The sequence below is a fragment of the Chiloscyllium punctatum genome, chromosome 33 (genome assembly GCF_047496795.1).
Source record: "Chiloscyllium punctatum isolate Juve2018m chromosome 33, sChiPun1.3, whole genome shotgun sequence".
NCBI lineage: Eukaryota > Metazoa > Chordata > Chondrichthyes > Orectolobiformes > Hemiscylliidae > Chiloscyllium > Chiloscyllium punctatum.
Genome location: NC_092771.1, coordinates 23,261,744 through 23,283,332, shown reverse-complemented (window position 1 = coordinate 23,283,332; position 21,589 = coordinate 23,261,744). Strand labels below are relative to the sequence as shown.

The 21,589-nt window shown below is 45.6% G+C and overlaps 1 protein-coding gene across 4 annotated transcripts in view; it reads right to left on the bottom strand.

The window, feature by feature from the left end:
* The window catches only part of ice2 (interactor of little elongator complex ELL subunit 2), a 117,671-nt gene that overhangs the window by 13,728 nt on the left and 82,354 nt on the right, over positions 1-21,589 (bottom strand). For all 4 annotated transcript variants that reach the window (XM_072553143.1, XM_072553144.1, XM_072553146.1 and 1 more), the window contains 2 exons: positions 12,117-12,201; positions 2,508-2,558 (listed from right to left, as the gene is read on the bottom strand). In XM_072553143.1, coding sequence (XP_072409244.1) covers positions 2,508-2,558; positions 12,117-12,201 — 136 coding nt within the window. The remainder of the gene's footprint in view (positions 1-2,507; positions 2,559-12,116; positions 12,202-21,589) is intronic.

The following is a 21,589-nucleotide window of genomic DNA, read 5'->3' as shown; positions in this document are numbered from 1 at the left end:
GCAGGTCAGGCAGCATACGTGGAGAGAGAGAGAAAGAGAGAGTGCGCACGGGCAAGCTAATGTTTGGAGACGAGACAACTCTTCATCAGAGTCAAGATTAGAGTGGTGCTGGAAAAGCATAGCAGGTCAGGCAGCATCCGAGGGGCAGGCGTTTGCCCGAAGCGTCAATTTTCCTGCACCTCTTTGCTGCCTGACCTGCTGCATTTTCCCAGCACCACTCTAACCTGGATTCTAATCGCCAGCATCTGCAGTCCCCACTTCTGTCTTGTTGACTCTTCATCAGAGCTGATGTGAGGTGTGGAGGGAGCAACATTTATGCAATAGTGGGGGCGGGGGGGGGGGGAGGCTGCTGATAGTACAGATTAAGTCATCGGAATCTGAGAACGAACGTACTGTCTGGTACTTTGATGGCATTCCTGCCCCTGCTTTAATTAACCTCCTCTGATCGTTGCTGGACAACCAGGAGCGCTGTCACGGACAAGTGGATTCATGGGCCTTACAGGGACTTGCACAGCGAAGCATGGGGACTAAACTGTCCGAGTCTCAGGAGACAGAATACTGCGGCGAAATCTTTTCTTGGAATAGAGGACTGCATCCAGTGGGGCTCCCCAGCAGTCGGTGTCAGAACCCCTGCTTTTCCTGACATGCACTGATGGCCAAGACTTGGTTGGCCAGGGCACAACTTTGGAATGGTGGCGGGTGCAAATTTGGAAGCACCGTTAACTGGGAGGAGGACACAAAATGACGTGGAAATGGTAACAAAATAAAACGAATGCAGAGAAACACAATGTGACTCATTTGAGCTGATAAAACAAGGAGAAGCAATCAGAGATAAAAGGATGCCATTCTAAAGGGGGTACATGGACAGAGGGACCCAGGGATGCACATACAAATCAATGAAGGGGACAGCACAAGTTGAAATTGTAATGAATAAAGTATAGAAGACTTTATAAAGAAGAGCACAGAGGTAAAATAAAGCACGTGAAACTATAAAAGCATGATACCTGGACTTTAGGGATTGTGTTGTGAGGAGAGGTTGGACAAATTAGGCCTGTTTTCTCTCGAATATTTCTCTAGGTTTAGGGGTGATCTGATCAAAATCTTTAAAATGTTTAAAGGAAAAGACAGGGTAGATAAAGGTAAACTGTTTCCACTGGTTTGGAATTCTAGAACGAGGCACACAGTCTGAGAATTATGGCCAGAGAGTTCAGGAAAGATGTCAGGAAGCACTTCTGCACACAAAGGGTGGTGGGATATCTGGAACACTCTTCCACAAATGGCAAGTGATGCTGGGTCAGTTGTTAATGTTAAGTCTGAGATAGCTAATATTTTGTTAAACAAAGGTATTAAGTGGCCAAAGGCAGGAGTATGGAGTTGGGGCACAAATCAGCCATGATTGCTCAGAATGGCAGAGCAGGCTCAAGGGACTGAACAGCCTGCTCCTGTGTCCCTATGAAACACTTGCTTAGCCATAACTGACATACTGCAGCCAGCCTTGGGCACCACAGTTTAGGCAGGATTTCAGAGGGCGATCTACGCACTTCAGTTACAAGGACAGAGAAGATGAGAGCACTATATGGAGAAAAGATTAAGAAGAACTTTTAGCTTCATTTGATTTAACTTCAAAATTATGGGTGTGAACAAACCAGTTAAGGAGAACTGTTTCCGTCGGCGAAAGGAACTGGTGCCAGAAGAGACAGATTTAAGGCGATAGATAAATACAGGATGGCCACATGAGGAAAATCTTTACTTAGCTGAATATGTGTTACTGGAAAAGCGCAGCAGGTCAGGCAGCATCCAAGGAACAGGAGAATCGACGTTTCGGGCATCAGCCCTTCTTCAGGAATCTGAAGAAGGGCTGATGCCCGAAACGTCGATTCTCCTGCTCCTTGGATGCTGCCTGACCTGCTGCGCTTTTCCAGCAACACATTTTCAACTCTGATCTCCAGCATCAGCAGTCCTCACTTTCTCCTCGAAAATCTTTACTTGGGCAACAAGGGTTTTAAGATGTGCAACATATTGTCAGATTTGGTTGGTTTTCAATGGAATTGGATAATATTAACGGAAGGGTAAATATTTGTAGTGCCACAGGGAGGACGTGAGCATGGCACTGGGCTAGTTATTTTGGTAGAGAGCCAGCATAAAGCAGAGGGGTTGAGTGGCCTCTTTCTGTGCTGTAACCATTCTATGGACATTTCCATAACGCATGACTTTAAACTGACCACTACTCGTGATGAATGAGGCATAACAAATGTGAGTGAGTATATGCCTGTCGATACGCTGCCAATGCAACGATTTCTCAAAATTATCAATGACCATTATATTGGTTAAAGTGTAGAGAGGACAGCGTCCATCACTGTGTGGACATTGTGGGCATCAAAATACTTTCGGCAGCAAATAATACAGAAAAAGGAACTTGGGGGATGAGCAATAGCTGTTGGCTTTATCCACAACAATCATATCTTAAAAAGCATTCTACAGCCACAGACGCACAGGCAAATACGCACCTTGAAACCTTCCTCAGTACATTGTGCAGGATGTTTAATGAACTTAAAGGGCTGTGAATAAAAGGAGAAGAAATACCATTAAAACAAATGAAGACAGGTCATTGGAAATCAAACGTGTTGTAGACAGGTTTGTCTCAAATTCTATTTTGTCAGAGTCTAAAGCAGAATGATGCTTCTGCCCAGACTGTCTCACCAGCTTCACGGGCCAGCTATTCGGGGAAATAAAGCTAATCACAAGGCATTGATACATAATGGTTGGCAAAGAAACACAGTCATACAACATGGACACCAAGCCTTCAGTCCAACCATGCCGACCATAATCCCAAACTAAACTAGTCCCTCACCTGCCTGTGCTTGGCTCATATCCCTCCAAAAGTTTCTTATTCATGAACTTATCCAAATGCCTTTTGAACATTGTAACTTTGATTAGATTAGATTACTTAGATTAGATTACTTACAGTGTGGAAACAGGCCCTTCGGCCCAACAAGTCCACACCGACCCGCCGAAGCGCAACCCACCCATACCCCTACATTTACCCCTTACCTAACATCACGGGCAATTTAGCATGGCCAATTCACCTAACCTGCACATCTTTGCCCACTTCTAGAAATTCATTCCACACAAGAACCACTGTGTTAAAAAAAATTGCTGTGCCTCTTTTAAATCTTTCTCTTCTCACCTTAAATGGTATACCCCCTAGTCGTGAAATCCCCCCACCCAACAGAAAAAAAAACCTGCCATTCACCTGATCTACTTGCCTCATGACTTTATAAACCTCTATAAGGTCACCCCCTCAACCTCCTACGCTCCAGTGAAATAAGTCCCAGCCTATCCAGCCTCTCCATATAACTCAAACCCTCCATTCCTGGCAACATCCTGGGAAATCGCGTCTGAACCAGCTCCAGCTTGCCAATTCCCTTCCTATAACAGGGTGACCAGATCTCGACACAGTACTCCAGAAGAGGCCTCACCAACAACCTGTACAACCTCAACATAATGTCCCAACTCCGGGACTCAAAAGGTCTGAGCAATGAAGGGAAGCATGCTAAATGCGTCAACCACCCAACTGGGACGCGATGCAATTTCAAAGAATGATGTAGTTGAACCCCTAGGTCTCGGTGTTCTACAACACTACCTGAGACCCTATTCTTTTGTAGAAGTCCTGCACTTGTTTGCTTTACCAAAATGCAACACCTCACATTTATCCAAATTAAACTCCATCTGCCACTCTTCAACCCACTGACCCGATAACCTTCCTCCCTGTCAATGAAGGAGCAGCACTTCAAAAGCTTGTGACCAGAAATAAACCGGTTGCACTGCAACCTGGTGTCATGTGACTTCTGACTTTGTCCACCCCAGACCGACACTGACACCTCCACATCAAAGCTGATTTTGGTGTCAATCGCTAACTTACTAACCATGTCTTCTATATTCTCATTGAAATGATTACAAAAGGGAACCCAGTACCGAGCCCTGTGGAACACCACTGGTCACAGGCCTCCAGTCCAAAAAGCAACCCTCCACCACCACACTCTATCTCCTGCCATTAAGCCAACTTTGCATCCAGTTGGCTCTGCTCACTTGTTTTACCCCATTCATCATGAACAGTGGTCAGCTTAAAGTTATTAAAGTGACCATAGAATAGAATCTTAGAGTGGCTACAGCCCAGAAAGAGGCCACTCAACCTCTTTGCTTTATGCTGGCTCTCTGCCAGACTAACCTGCCCAGTCCCATACCCATGTCTTCTCTGCAGTGCTACAAATATTTAACCTTCTGATATTTATCCAATTCCATTGAAAAACAACCCAATCAGATAATCTGCTCTAAATGTTAAACACTTGTTACAAAAGTTAAGATTTTCCTCAAATCACAATTCTTGCTTTGACCTATCACCTTAAATCTGTGTCCTCTGACACCAGCTCCTTTTGCCAAAACAGGAAAACAGCTCTCCGGAACTGGTTTGTCCAAATTCATGATTTTGAAACCCGGGATTTAAGTTTTCCAATTAACCTACCAGGCAGAACCTTGTCAAAGGCTTTACTAAAGTCCAAGCAAATAACACCTACTGCCCTCATCAATCTTCTTGGTTACTTCCTCAAAAAACTCAATCCAGTTTGTGAGAGACAACTTCCCTTGCACAAAACCCTGCTGACTATCCCTAATCATTCATTGCCTCTCCAAATGCAAAATAATCCTATTTTCAGAATCACTTCCAACAACTTACCCATCACGGAAGTCAGACTCACACATCTATACTTCCCAGGCTTCTCCTATATCTCTCCTTGCACCCCTTCTTAAACAAAAGGCACATTAGCCACTCTCCAATCATCAGGCACCTCACCCTTGGTTATAGATGACACAAACATTTCTGCAAAGGACCCCACAATTTCATCTGCAAATTCACACAAACTCCTGGATCAGGTCCCGGAGATTTATCCATCTTTAAGTCTTCTAAGACCTCCAGCACTTCCTCTTCTGTAAGGTGAACTGTTTTCAAAACATCAATATTTATCGCCTTGAGACCCCTTGCTTACACTTCTTCACAATAAAAAAAACTGACAAAATATTCACGGAGTATCTCTCCCAACTCCGGAGGTTCAACACAAATATAACCTGTTTGATCTTTCAGGGGCCCCTAATCTCTCTAGTTGCTTTCTTGGTCTTAATATACCTGTAGGACCTGTGGATTACCTTTAACCTCATTTGCCAAGTCTGTCAAGACTCATCAAATTGTGAAAATGCATGGTAGCAGCTACAAGTTGGGAGACTTTGAGAGTCTGTGTCAGTGGAGTTGCACATGCTTAACGCAACAACTAGCCTGTGACAGCATGTGCAGGATTGCACACATCTTTCTACCAAAGTGCAATGCCCTTGTTCTCATGCTATGCTACACAGAACGGCAACTTCTGAAAAGCAAGACTTATTCTCTGCATTTACTAAAGAACAAATGCCGTTGTTACTGAAAGCAGTAGTCCTGTGCCATAAATCCTGTTCCAGTCTAACAGTGGCTCAGTGGTTAGCACTGCTGCCTCACAGCACCAGGGTCCTAGGTTCAATTCCTGCCTCGGGTGACTGTGTGGAGTTTGCATATTCTCCCAGTGTTCTGCATGGGTTTCCTCCGGGTGCTCCGGTTTCCTCCCACAGTCCAAAGATGTGCAGGTCAGGTGAATTGGCCGTGCTAAATTGCCCGTAGTGTTAGGTGCATTACTCAGAGGGAAATGGGTCTGGGTGGGTTACTCTTCAGAAGGTCAGTGTGGACTGGTTGGGCTGAAGGGCCTCTTTCCACACTGTAGGGAATCTAATCTAATCTATCCAGCCTTTCTTTATAACTCAAACCTTCCATAACTGGCAACATCCCGGTAAAATCTCATAGGCGGCACGGTGGCAGCCGGGTTAAATTCCCGCCTCACGCGACTGACTGTGTGGAGTTTGCACATTCTCCCCGTGTCTGCGTGGGTTTCCTCCGGGTGCTCCGGTTTCCTCCCACAGTCCAAAGATGTGCAGGTCAGGTGAATTGGCCATGCTAAATTGCCCCTAGTGTTTGGTAAGGGGCAAATGTAGGGGTATGGGTGGGTTGCGTATGGCGGGTCGGTGTGGACTTATTGGGCCGAAGGGCCTGTTTCCACACTGTAATGTAATGTAATCTAAAAAAAAATCATTACCAGCACTCATTCTTATTGTTAACTGCAGCTGCCACAAAGGAATGTCTCAAGATCATTGCAGGCTCAAAATATCAATACAGACAAGGCCAGAAAAGAGACTGTTCATCCCGCACAGGTTTAAAACAGCCTCACGGGGTTGGTACTTCCACTGCACAAACCTGCATCGCTCTGCACTTAATACATTCTGACATCATCGTTACTTACCTTTAAGTCATTTGACCCAGCCCCACAGGTTCCTTGTCCCACTGGCACTTTGAGTTGAAGTAATGTTCAGTGTTTGCCTTCATGATTGTGCTTACTAGCTAGCCTAACTCTAACAAGGTCACATCGCTTCTAGGCAAGCCAAGTTTTGCTCCTCTCTCCTGAGGAAGGGTCACTCTACCCGAAATCTCTCCAGAGATGCTACCAGACTGGCAGAGCTTTGCCAACAATTTCTGTCGTTGTGAGAAGGCTTTGTGCATTGACTGTGCGCGTCCTCCAATATTCTTGATTTGAAAATAAGTCGAAGGAAATTTTGCAGGAACCCTACGGGAGGGCTGGAGCTGTAAACTACAGAGAGATACCGGCTGAGCTGTACCAACCCCAGGATCAGATTCAACAAAGTACACCCTTACCTTTGCCACCGCAGGTGGCTCAGTGTTGGCACTGCTGCCTCACAGCGCTAGAGACCTGGGTTTGATTCCATCCTCGGGTGACTGTCTGTGTGGAGTTTGCACTTCCTCCCCATGTCTGTGTGGGTTTTCTCTGGGTTCCTCCCACATGTGCAGGCAAGGTGGATGGGCCATACTAAATTTCCCATAGTGTCCAGCAAATGTGCAGACTAGGAGGATTAGCCATGCGGAATGCAGGGTTACAGAATTGGGGAAGTGGAGTGGGTTTTTGGGTGGGATGCTCTTCAGAGGGCCAGTGCAGATTCAATGGGCTGAATGGCCTCTTTCCGCACTGTACAGCTTTTAGGATTTATATAGCAGCATGTTCCATGATCTTCTAGCGCTGTATGGCATCTGGCAAAATGACAGCCACCAGCAATACAATCAATTACTACCAATTGTGTGTAAAATGTCTCCAAGCGTTACCAATGACAAAGGCATTCTTTTAGCAATGTGACTCGCTGGGCCACTTCAGAGTCTATGGTTTCCATTTACTAGCTCAGTGGCATTGTCAATACACCGCTGTGGTAACCACACTGAAGGAGGGATACAGTAGCACTGGTGAGACCCCACAGGAGATTTACCAGGATGTTACCTGGGCTGGAGAGGTTCAGTTATGCAGAGAGATTGGACAGACTGGGGTTGTTTTCCCGAGAGCAGGAGGAGATTAAGAGCAGACACGATTGAGATGTAGAAAATTATGAGGGACATGGATGGGTTAGACAGGAAGGAACATTTCCCCTTGATGGGGAGGGAGGCGATTAATGAACCAGGGAGCATAGATTTAGAGAAGATGTGAGGAACAACTTTTTCCCCCAGAGGGTGGTGGGAATCTGGAACTCACTGCCTGTAAGGGTAGGAGAGGCAGGAACCCTCATCACATTGAAATAGTAATTACTTGTGCATTTGCAATTCTAAGGCTAGTGCTGGAACATGGGATTAGAATAGGTGATTATTTTTGATTGGTGTAGACTCGATGGGTTGAAGGGCCTTTTCCTATGCTGTAGATCTCTGTGACTCTATGAAATGGCAATTAACAGGTCAACAAACACCTTCAGAGTTTCTCCTAGCTTCCTACATTGAAAAATAGGGGCAGGAGTAGCCCCCTCAAACCCACTCGAGATCACAGCCGATCATCTAGCTCAGGGATTCCCAAAGTGGGGGCTCAGACCTGAAGCGGGGTTTTGACCTGAAGCCTTGGGCTCTCAATCTCAGACAACCATGGATCTCTGACTGAGCTCTAACAGCAGTGCTCCCTCTCTAACAGACTCCTGCTCTCATTGTCACACCTCAACACACTCAGTCTTCTCAATGATTGGTTGTGACAAATTGCAAACATGGGGTCACAGAAGGAAAAAGTTGAAGAGGGGCTGATCTTCCTTAAAGTAATTTTCTTTCGCTCTCCTCTCTTATACCCCTTCATGCTATTAGTTACTAGAAATCTATTTACAGAATCATTAGTGTGGAATCAGGCTATTTGGCCCATTGAGTTGATCCCAACCCTCCGAACAGCATCCCACCCCGGCCCATCCTATCCCTGTAACCCTGCATTCCCCATGGCCAATCCATTAACCTGCACATCTTTGGACTGTGGGAGGATGTGCAAACTCCACACAGACAGTCGCCTGTGGGTGGAATCGAACCCAGGTCCTGGGCAATGTGAGGCAGCAGTGCTATCCACTGAGCCACCGTGCTGTCCCTGTTAATCTCCCTCCTGATCATTTTTATGACAGTATCTACAGCCCACTGAGTAAGAGAATTCTTAAGGTTTATGTCTCTCTGCTAAGCAATTCCTTCCACTTCAGTCCAAATTAGTTTGGGCTTTATTCTGAGACAATGTCCCTTGGTTCTAGACTCTACCCAGCTATGGGAAACTGTAGCTGCATTTACCCCTTTGAATCCTTGAAGAATTTACCAGGTTTTTAATGAAACAACTCTCAATCTTCTTTACACAAGGACAGAGACTCCATTTTTTTCAATCTCACCTCAAGTTAAAGTCCAACCATTCCAGAAATCAGTCTAAGTGAACCTCTATGAACCTCTTCTTAGGTAAAGGAACCAAAACTGTACACAATATCCCAGGAGCAGCCTTACCTAGGTTTTATACGATCAGTTCTGAGGAAGGGTCACTGGACTTGAAACGTAACTCTGCTCTCTAGGATGATGACGTCAGTGTGTACGAGGGGGCATAACTACAAATTGAAGGGTGATAGATTTAAGATAGTTGTCAGAGGCAGGTTCTTTACGCAGAGAGTGGTAAGGGCATGGAATGCCCTACCTGCCAATGTAGTCAACTCAGCCACATTGGGGAGATTTAAACAATCCTTAGATAAGCGCATGGATTATTTTGGGATAGTGTACGGGGACGAGCTGAGAATAGTTCACAGGTCGGCGCAACATTGAGGGATGAAGGGCCTGTTCTGCGTTGTATTGTTCTATGTTCTCTCCACAGATGCTCCCAGACCCGTTGTGCTTTTCCAGCACTTTCTGATTTTGTTTCTATAAAATTGAAGCAAGACTTCTTTACTCCTATGTGTCCTTTCCCATCAACATCATACACTTCTGATCATTTAAATTCCAATAAGCAGCTCCCGACAATCAACTTCATTTGGTTGACTGGGAAATGTCAATGATCATTATAAGATCATCGCTACCTCCTTTTGAGATCACTGTAGCATCCTCTTCCACTGTCGATATCTATCACTCCAAAACGTTCACTTCTGCTGAATTTCACGGTTCCTTACCTTAAATTTCTCATTTTTATACAAGTGAACTGTAAATTATTTTTTGAATTTGAATCTCCAAAGACAAAAGTTCTGAATAAATTGGATTATGATGCAATGTATTCATGACATTAGCTGCAGTCCAGAATACCTCATAAATACCTCAGAACAGAAATAAAGTCAATTTGAGTCACAAAATGAGATTAGAGAACCTGAGGGCTTATATGAAATGAGGGGAGACTCGAGTCAACTGAAAGAAATCCATCCAAAACTGGGTTGAAGAGAAAGAAGAAAATTTAAAATTCTCAACCCCCTGTTGAAATTCCTTTACAGCTCTACCCCCCACTATCGTTATAACCTCCTCTAGCCCTACAAACCTGTGAGATGTCAGGAGTTGAGGCGATGAGCTACTGGTATTGTCACTTGAGTAATAATCCAGGTTCTGGATTAGTGGTGCTGGAAGAGCACAGCAGTTCAGGCAGCATCCGAGGAGCAGGAAAATCGACTTTTCGGGCAAAAGCCCTTCATCAGGAATAAAGGCAGAGAGCCTGAAGCATGGAGAGATAAGCCAGAGGAGGGTGGGGGTGGGGAGAAAGTAGCATAGAGTACAACAGGACCTGGGCGTTGCAGTGGGAGAGGGAATCCAGGTAATTACCTAGGGACTTGTGCCCGAATCCTGCCATGGCAGATGGTGGAATTTGAAATCAGTTTTTAAAAAATCTGGAATACACGTCATTCTGCTATTTGTTAATGCAAATTCACTGTAACACAGTTGATGACTGAAGACACTGTTTCCAGTGCAGAACTTTTGAAATGTGTGTTGGCTGTAAAGCGGTTATAATCGGCAACACTTTGGGCGCTGTTTCTAAAGCGTGATTTTTCTATAATGCGGGGTTGCACAAGAATACAATTATAGAAGGACTGCTCCCATTGCCGATTGCCAGGGGAAGCCCATCTGGGTCACTAATGTTGTTTGGAAGCTGCCATCCTTTCCTGGTCTGGCCTACATGTGACTCCAGACCAACTGCAATGTGGTTAACTCTTAACTGCCCTTTGGGCAATTAGGGATGGACAATAAATACTGGCCTCGCTCTCATCTCACGAGTGAAAAAAAAACAATTAGAGATAGGAAGAGACAAGGCCCAAGGAAGAATTTAAGCACGAGTGGGAATTTTATATCCAAGGATCAGGACTCAATGCAAGGTTAAAAACCAAAACTCCATGTCAGCAGAGGTTAAAACAGTTACGTCCAAGGGCCAGGTCAAACTGTGCTGAGAGAAGGGGTGCAACACTGGTGGTAGGGTGCGCAGGGAACAAAGATGCAGCAACACTTCCTCCTTCTAATGCTTGGCTTAAGGAAACCTCAGGACATTTAAGACTGTTGTCAGATCAGTATTCTGACAGCAATGAGGCGGTCGAGAGTGGGTGTGGCGGGAGGGTTTGAGGTAGAGGTTACTAAGTGTACAGAAACAGTGTCGCAGCAAAAACCAGCATGACTGCTGGATCAGGATGAGCAGGGACAGAGGATGGGCAGTTGGGTACAAACGGGTTAGAAGCTGATGGTCAGAGCGGGTTTAATTATGAAGAATGTTTCCTTTAATTATCTTGCATTTGTTTGAGTTTTGGAAGTTGGGGAGTTGTCTGACATTCAAAGTAGGAGTTAGGTAGATAGACCATTTAATTTGATGGGGAAATCAAGAATAAAGGAATAAAATACACCACTAATTATGTGCCGTCTAGGAGTGAAATGAAAAAGCATTGTTCTTTACTCATAGAATCCTTAGAGTGTGGAGGCAGGCCATTCGGCCCAAGTCCACACCGACTGTCTGAAAAGCATCCCACCCAGGCCCACTCTATGCCGGTGACACTGCGTTTCCCATGGCTGATCCATCTAACCTGCACTACTTTGGACTGTGGGAGGAAACCAGAGCACCCGGAGGAAACCCACGCAGACACGGGGAGAATGTGCAAACTCCACATAGACATTTGCCCGAGGCTGGAATCGAACCTGGGTCCCTGGTGCTGTGAGGCAGCAGGGTTAAGCCCTGAGCCACCGTGCCACCCGAAGGTGGGTAGAAATCTGGAATTCTCTCTGGGGCAGTAAAGGTTTTCAAGACTAAGATGAATAGTTTTTGGGTTGACACGTGGTGTGAAGCGATAAATGTGGATAAATCAAGTCGAGATGCAAGTCAGTCCTTATCGGCTGATTAGGAAGCTGAGTGGGGTCCTCCTATTCCTAACTGGAATTGTAGACGTGGAAACAGGAATCATTTTCAGCTGAGTAATTGAGGACAGAATTCGAGGACAACAGTCTGCCCCAGCACATTAACGGCCGCAAAGAAACCGAAGAGAAGACCAAAACTTGCATTCACCGAGTCTTTAGCATTGTAAGGAAAAGCATCCTCTACCACTAATCCAGTTAAAGTCAGGCTGGTGGGGTTAAGGCTGTGTTGGTGCAACGTGAGGGGCTGGAACCTGACTTGAGATATAGAGAGCTGTAGAAGAGACATGTCTGGACATACAAGGCAAGGCAACATTTAAAAAAAACCTGAAACGCCAGAAAAATCACTTACTTAAAGGATCCAAACTTTTCCGCCACGGAGATTGCTGGGAACTGGTCAATCAAAATCAACTTTGACGTGAAGATATCAATATGACCTGCCGATGATAAAAAAAGAAGGTTGAAATTCTGAAAACCCAATAGTGACAGGATGTTAAGCGTACCCCTTAGGTTTCACAGCGTTTTCTGGAATGGAATCTCTCTGTTCGGGATCATGGAAACATGGTCTCTAAAAACAAAATAGGAATCTGCACATTAACCAGAAAGCGAGAGGAAGAGGATTTCAGGACGTCAAAGTGCTTGGCAGCCAATGGATGTGGAAGGAAGGTAAAGGCACCATAGTCCTACCAGATCATAAGGCTAACTCTCTCATTAGAGTCACAGAGACATACACAACATGGAAACAGACCTTTTGGTCTAACCCGCCCATGCCAGCCAGATATCCTAAATTAATCTCATTCCATTTGCCAGCATCCCAACAGAGGAACTGTTAAGTCAGTGAATATGTTCAAAAGGGTAAATTAGCTAGATTTGTGATCAAGAAGAGTGTCCATTGTTAATGAAGGGAACAGACAGGAGAATGAAGTTATCGCCACAATCATAGAGTAATACAGCACAGAAACAGACCTTTCGGTCCATATCCCTCTAAACCCTTCCTATTCATATACCCATCCAGATGTCTTTTAAATGTTGCAATTGTACCAGCCTCCACCACGTCCTCTGGGAGCTCATTCCATACACGCACCACCCTCTGCGAGAAAAAGTTGATCCTGAGGTCACTTTTGTATCATTCAGCTCTCACCTTAAGCCTGCAGATGACGAACGGTGGCTTAATCTAAGGGTTACCACATATCAATGGAGGGGAGAGGTTGAAGGAAGAGCCCTTAACTTCAGGACATGTCATGAAGTCATTTAGAAGTGCAGTTACTGCTACTAAGGCAATTAAGGCAACCAATTTGCGAGAACTCAAACAGTAGTGGCAGACGCGAATCACGGCAAACAGAATTCCGAAATATTTTCATATATATACTTGCTTGAGATAGTCAGGTCCACTTGATCGGGTGTTTAGTTAATTGCTGCACATAACGTGTAGTCCCACACGGAGTAACGCTAAGGCGTGTCGGTGTATGGGAGTTTCACTGCACGTGGAGTGTAGCCCCACACAGAGCAACGCTAAGGCATGTCGGTGTATGGGAGATTCCCCTTTGGCTGAACTCACGAGTCAGGCATTGAGAAATTGCATCTATTTCATGAAAAATCTTCTTTTGCAAAAAGTTTCAGATCATACACATTGGCCTATCGCAAAGCCAGAATCTGTCACAAGCTAGAGTGGTTGGAAGTTTCAAAATAAAATTAATAAAAAATTCTTTATATTCTTTGATATATTCAATAATGGCAGCCTGGTCAAATTTGAAGCTGACAATTGCAGCACAGAATCAGATAATCTCTACAGTGTGAAAGCAGGCTATTTGGTATATCAAGTCTACACTGACCCCCAAAAAGGAATTCCTGATCAAGGGCTCCGGCCAGAAATATCAATTTTCCTGCTCCTTAGATGCTGCCTGATCTGCTGTGCTTTTACAGCAATACACTCTCAACCCAAAAAGAGCATCCAACCCACACCTATCCCCTATTGTATAACCCTGCATTCTCCATGGCTAATCCACCTAACCTGCACATCCTCGGACACTATGGGTAATTCCCCATGGCCAATCCACCGTAATCTGCACACCTTCGGACTGTGGGAGGGACTTCACACAGTCAGTCACCAGAGGGTGGATTCAAACCCGGGTGCCTCCCTGACGCTGGGAGGCACCTGTGCTAACCACTGAGCCACCATGCTGCCATTACAAAAAAAAGGTAGGGATTAATCAGAGTTTCTGGTCCACTGTCTGAGAGTAATCTGATTTGAAAATAACTTATAAAAAGTCAGAACTAAAATTTGCTAGTTACATTAATGCAGATAAATTTAGCATTCTTTGTAAATTACAGAAACAAAAATTAATTATGACAAAGTGTTACTGTCCCTTAGTATCTTTACTTCCAAAAGTTTAAATTAATTTTTGGAACCACTGCAAAGGTTCAGAAAAAAGGGGCAATTAGCTGAAATTCCCAACAGCTATTTCACCCCCAAAGGTTTGGCCAGTTTTGTGAGGGAAGCTTGCTTGCAGTCTTTAAGTTTGCAATGAAAAACCAACCCTTCTCCTGGCATGTCCTTTGATTGTCCCCACCTCTACTCCCCCCAACGCCTCAAACTATGACTGATACCTGACTGGATCTGATTAAGGATATGATGAGTCATAACGCCACAGCTTGTGGTTGAAAATAATTCAGCTGATGACTCAAAGTGCATCAAGGTGCCCAATTCTAAGCTGATCATTTTCAAGTCCACCCCGTAGCAAAGGGTGATATGGGCTGAAAATGTGTTGCTGGAAAAGCGCAGCATGTCAGGCAGCATCCAAGGAGCAGGAGAATCGACGTTTCGGGCATCAGCCCGACCTGCTGCGCTTTTCCAGCAACACATTTTCAGCTCTGATCTCCAGCAGCTGCAGTCCTCACTTTCTCCTCAAAGGGTAAGATGAGCAGATAACACGAATTATTGCAAAGAATCAACCATATTCCTACAAGAACGCGGATCCCTCCGGCCAACATTGTCATGGATCTGCATCAGGTGGAGCACTGAGGACAAGGTCAAACAGGTTTTTATCCCTTCACTTGCAACACACCTAGTTTGGAAGATCTATCCTTCAGACTTAGTCAGCTCAGTTAGTAATGATGCTGGGACCCCTCTCAGTGAAGTTCTCTAAACAGAGAGCAGTCTGTGCTCTCAGCATCCTTAAAGCTTCTTCAAAGTTGTGCTCAACATGGAGGAGTGTTGATTCATCACGGTGTCTCAGTGGTTAGCACTGCTGCCTCACAGCACCAGGGTCCCAGGTTCAATTCCAGCCTCGGGCAACTGTCTGTGTGGAGTTTGCACGTTCTCCCCGTGTCTGCGTGGGTTTGCTCCAGGTGCTCCGGTTTCCTCCCACAGTCCAAAGATGTGCAGGTCAGGTGAATTGGCCACGCTAAATTGCCCGTAGTGTTAGGTACATTAGTCAGAGAGAAATGGATCTGGGTGGGTTACTCTTTGGAGGGTTGGTGTGGACTAGTTGGGCTGAAGGGCCTGTTTCCACACTGTAGGGAATCTAATCAGCAGTGGGAGGGCAGTAGGTGGCGAGTAATAGGAAGTTTCCTCGCCAGTTGTTAGACCTTGATCACAAGACACAAGGGAGTACGGAGACAATGTTGAGCACTTCCTCCTGACTGGTTCCCATTGCGCGCCCCCACTGTGGGCAGGTCTATCCTGACAGTGGGACACAATTCCCAATGGGTGGTGGAGTCGTCAGGTAATGATTTGCTGCCAAGTGGATTTGGTGTGTGTGACTGAGTCAGATTGTTGCTATTTTATGAGACACTTCTCCCAATTTCGGCACAAATCCCCGCATGCTTAAATGAGGAGGACTTTGTGGGGTCAACTGAGCAAGCTGCGCCGATGTCATTTCTTCATACGCAAACGTCTTGTAGCACAGTGGAGCTTATGTTTTGGGTTCCACTTGATCAGTCTTGCCCATGTTTTCTCTTTGCCTCTTGCATTTCCTTTTGCACTTTGTAGGGATTCTCTCCAATTAGCCAGGTTCTCACTCGCTTCATAGAATTTTACAATACAGAAGGTCATTTGACCCATGGTGTCTGCATTGGCTCCCGAAACAGCTACCTGGCTCATCCCACTCTCCAGCCCTATCTCCATAGCCCGGCTAAATTTATCACCTTCAAATACATATTCAGCTCTGTGGTACCTCCAATGGAATCCCCCTCCAACACTCTCCCAGACAGCATATTCCAAATCCTAACAACTGAGTGAAGTTTCTCCTCATTCCAGTCCTAACTCTCGTGCTGACAATCATGACACTGTAACACCTAAGTACTGATGTGCCAACTAGTGGAAACAGGATACCCTTCTTTACCCTGTCAAAATTATTCATAATTTTGGACACCTCAATAAGGTCACCTCTTAATCTTCCCTGTTCCAAGGAAAATAAGGTCAATGCGACCCCCAACAAACCCACCCCTGCACCTTCCCTTGCCTCTGCACGAGGTGTAAAACCTGCAACTACACCTCCCCGCTCACCTCCGTCCAAGGCCTCAAAGGATCCTTCCACTTCCAGAAAGAGATTTTCTTGCACATTCAAACACCTCATCGACTGTGTCCGTTGCTCTTGATGTGGTCTCCTCTACATCGGGGAGACTGGACGCCAACTCGCCAAACGTTTCAGGGACTATCTCTGGGACACGTACCGAACTACCCCACCGCCCCTGTGGCCAACCACTTCAACTCCCCCTCCCACTCCGCCAAGGACATGTAAATCCTGGGTCTCTTCCACCGCCAAATCCGAGCCACCTGACGCCTGGAGGAAGAACGCCTCATCTTTCAGCCTTGCGACCCTCCAACCACACAGCATCGACATTGACTTCTCCAGTTTCTTTATCTCCCCTACCCCCACCCCCCCACCTCATCCCAGATCTAACCTTCCAACTCGGCACCACTCTCTTGAACAGTCCGACTTGTCCATCTTCCTTCCCACCTATCCACTCCACCCTCCCCACTGCTCACTAACACCCCTCCACCTGCATCTACCTATCGCCTTCCCACCCACCATCGTCCATCCACAACCCCAATGTCCTATTTATCTCTCAGCCCCCTTCTCCACCCCAAACCGCACTCCCACAAATTCCCGATGAAGGGCTGATGCCCAAAACGTCGACTCTCCTGCTCCACGGATGCGGCCTGATCTGCGGTGCTTTTCCAGCGCTTCACTTTTTGACTCCAAGGAAAATAAGCCCAATTTCTTGTGCCTGAAATCCTCCATTCCTGGTATTATTCTAGTAAATCTTCTCTGCACACTCTCCAGGGCTCTAACATCCCTCCTTAAATAAAAGGTGCCCAGAATTGAACACAATACTCAAACTTCGATCTGACCAATGATTTGTAGTGGTATAGCATCACTTCCTTGCTTTTATACTCTCGGCCTTTATTTATCAACACTGGGATCTGAGAAGGCTTATTAACGCCTGTTTCAACTTGCTAGGCCGCCTTCAGAGAATCATCAACCTGACCTGACAGACTCGATGCTCCCAGATTGTCAAACACTTTGCTCTTCGCCTATTAGTCTAAGATGACCTATTCACATCACACACCCCAGCTTATTCCCACTTCCTAATTCTGTATTATTCTCCCTCCTATCGTGTGATCTTTTAATGACTACTTTTCATTATTTCAGAACAATGAAGATTGCTTTAACGAGTCCAACTACAACTGGAGAACTATTCATGTGGAAGTAATGGGTTATGTAAACTGAAATGTTGACCCGAACAATTCAGTGGAGCAGCAGTCAAATTGGATTCTGTTCTCCTCACATTGAGTTATTTGCGTTCCTACTCTTCTCCACATTTTGCACCAGGAAGCCCGGTTCCAGCACTTACAGGAATGTGGAGTGTACCTGACACCAACACACGCCCCGTACCGTGCAGGGTAGTTAGGGATAACCAAAGCACATGCCCTTTCAAGGCAGCCAGTGGGCCACTTGAAATGTCCAGGAGCACAGCCAGACACTGGTTCTATCAAATAAGTGGAGCTGCAGGACAAAAATCTTCAAAAATTCTCCGTCTTTAAATGAATTCTTTTAAAGGTTTCCAGATGCAGAAGTAATTCCCCAGGCAACTCCCACAGAGTTCACAGGGATCCACATGTAACTCCAACTGCACTTTTCCAATTACTCTCTGGGCCGTTGTTGCTAAGTTCGTCATGTGTGGCTCAGTCAATTTTAGTTGATAGCATAATACAGAAAGCTTTCAATATTTCTGCCACCTGACTTTTCACAATAATCTGGTTCTGTGGTCCATTTGCAAATAGGACAAATATAACCGACCCGCGAGTTATTGACAGATTCTGAAGAGCAGTTTTTTGGCAACTTGAATCAGTTGCATAGATAAGCAAAATGAAAATGATGATCCAATTTAGCTAAATTACCTATAATGTCCAGAGATGTGCAGGCTACGTGGCTTAGTCTTGGGAAATGCAGGGTTATAGACTGTGGAGGGTTCCCTTCAGGGGGTTAGTGTATCTTAATGGGCTGAATGGCCTGTTTCCACACTCTAGCGATTCTATGAAAAAGAGTAGTTCTGCCAAGTAAAGTAAATTATTGGCAGAATACCAAGGACTACATTAAAGCACATCGCTAGGCTCTGTTACCAATACTAAACTTACAAAAGCAACTGTTAAAAGTTTAGGACTTGCTTAAAGTTATTCTCTCAGAGACGGCAGCCACTCCCATACACTGTCTGAACTGTTCACATTTCTGGGTGTAGCCTCACTGCCGGGTGTCTCAGTATAAAATAATGTAACAACATGTATTTAGAACTGGATATTCCTGTCTTTTGCACATTTCTTCAACTGCTCTGCAGATGAATTGATATGTGGCCAAGCATTAGTCTTTGTCCTGCGATGCTTCGCTGAATACAAGCAGTGAAGTTATGAACAGATTCACTTGATACGAGGTGGTCCTCACACACATTCAGCAAACTGTGGCCATCTATTTTTGTTTGAATAAATCACTCTGAACCACGTGCTCACCACCCAGCCAAAAGCTTGCTTAAAACCCGATCTCAAAGCCCATCCAAACTGTCTGCATCTTTACGTCTTAACAGACAGAGTTCAGCAAGGCATTAGATAGAACCACATGTCATAGGAGCAGTTTCTGCTGTTTGCAACCAAGATGGTGCCAGAGAAGGGAGGCTTCAGACATTTTTCATTGTAATCATGTACCCTGAACCTCGAGCACACGTGATAATAAAATCTCATTCTAAGTAAGCCCATCGAGTCTGCTCTGCCATTGAGGTAATGGCTGATCTGATAATCTTCAACTCCACTTTCCCACCATTATTCCATAACCCTCCATTCCCTTCGTGATTATCGCAGCCTTGAAAATACCTAATGACCCAGCCTTGACAGGTCTTTGTCGTAAAGAAGTCCACAAACACAATACCTTATAGAATTCCTACCGTGTGGAAGCAGGCCATTCGGTCCATCGAGTCCACACCGACCCGCCAAAGAGCATGCCACCTGGACCCAATCCCCTACCCTATCCTTTCATTTCCCAGGTGCTAATGCATCTCGCTTACATATTCCTGAATACGACGGATGATTAGCATGGCCAATCCACCCTGACCTGCACATTTTTGGGACCACGGGAGGAAACCCATGCAGACACGGGGAGAATGTGCAAACTCCACACAGACAATCATCCGAGGGCGGAATCGAACCCGGGTCCCTGGTGCTGTGAGGCAGCAGTGCTAACCACTGAGCCACCCTGCCACCTCTAATAATCTTATTAGGCTCGCAATAATTAATCAATTAATTCCACGAGGTGTAGTGAGGATGCGAACCACTGCTCTAACATGACAGTTAGGTTCCTCTGCAACCGCGTGCAGCAGCAACCTGTGTTATGGAAAACCGCGACAGAAAATCATCAATAGAAAATTGCTATCCATTCAGCAGAACGTTTGCATTATCAAACAACGTCCACAATTCGTCAACTGCGTTCTAGCCAATTAGCGCCGACGAAATGCGCATTATAGCAGAACGACCTGTACTCTACACTGAGAGTCCAAAGAGTTAATCACTTCACCACCCTCCCCCTCTGACAGAAGAAATGTCTCCATGTCTGTGATGTAAACGTGTGACCTGAGATTGTAGCTTTGGTCCTAGCCTGTCCCACAAGGGGAAATGACCTTTCTGCATCTGTCCTATTAATTTCCTCTGAAACACACACGTTTCAATAAAGGTGTCACTTATTCGCCTGTATTCCAATGAGCACAGGCCCAATCTACATTACAGTCCCTCTATACCTGGTATCAGCCAAGTGAATCTTCCCTGCACTGCCAGAAAATAATACCTTCTCTTAGATAAGAGGCCCAAAACTGGTCACAGAATTCCAGCTGTGGTTTGACTAATGCCTGGTACAGCTATAGCAAAACCTCTCTCCTTTTCTGCTTTCAAGATACTACACTCACGTTGACACAACATTCACATGGAGGAACTTATTCTTGGCTAATTCCCTCCCTGTAACAATCAACAGAAGAGTGTGTATTTGGCAGCGCACACTTGTAAGGACAGGTATTCCACGTTACTATGGGGGCCAACAAACAAACAAAGTCTCCACAGAGTCCTCAGTGACTAGCAGTAACTAAAAGGACACATAACCTTACTCATCAGTTTTCCCCCTTGCTGAAGAATGCTCAGTTAGTTTCCAGTCCAACAGGTTTAGTTGGAAGCATTAGCTTTCGGAGCGCCACTCCTTCATCAGGTAGTTGTCCACCTGGTGAAGGAGCGTCACTCCGAAAGCTAGTGCTTCCAATTAAACCTGTTGGACTATATCCTGGCCTTGTGTGATTTTTAACTTTGTCCACCCCAGTCCAATAACAACATCTCCAAATCACAGCTAGTTTCTATTGCTCACCTTCATTGCTCTCTTTGGTAGGGAGTGTCATCAGGCATCAGAGAGAATTACAACGTGACACTTTCTGGAGTCAGAGACACCAATTTCGGAACAGGAGGCAGTTCTGCTCACCCCTTGATCCTCCCATCAGTAAACTGCTGACCCCCACTAAAATGGCCAGGATTAACTTTCATCTATAAAGGTCTCAGCTTTATCTCCATCTAACTCTCCACAACAGCTCGTTGATTCGTGCTTCGGACCTGTACAGAGCAGACATACAAGAGGGCAGAGTTCAAATCCAAAAGGAGCCCTAATTCCTGGGGCAGCATGGTGGTTAGCACTGTCGCCTCACAGCACCAAGACTCAGTGTGGAGGGAGAAATCAAACCTGTCTGTGTGACGTTTGCACATTCCCCTTGTGCCTGAGAGAGTTACCTCTGTGCGCTCTGGCTTCCTAAAACAGTCCGGAGATGTGCAGGTTAAGGTTTGGGCACCACGGTGGCTCAGTGGTTAGCATTGCTGCCTCATAGCACCAGGGACCTGGGTTCGATTCCAGCCTTGGGCGACTGTCTGTGTGGAGTTTGCACATTCTCCCCGTGTCTGCGTGGGTGTCCTCTGGGTGCTCCGGTTTCCTCTCACAGTCCAAAGATGTGAATTGGCTGTGCTAAATTGCCCGTAGTATTTGGTGCATTAGTCAGAGGGAAATGGGTCTGGGTGAGCTATTCTTTGGAGGGTCGGTGTGGACTTGTTGGACCAAATGGCCTGTTTCCACACTGTAGGGAATCTAATCTGAAGTTGATTGGCCATCGGAAATGCAGGGATAGGGTAGAGGAGTGGGTCTGGGTGGGATGCTCTTTCAAGAGTTGGTGTGGACACGATGGGCCGAATGGCCAGCTTCTACAGAGTCAGGATTCTATCTCGCTGCCTCTGAAACAACTCCATTATTAACAAGT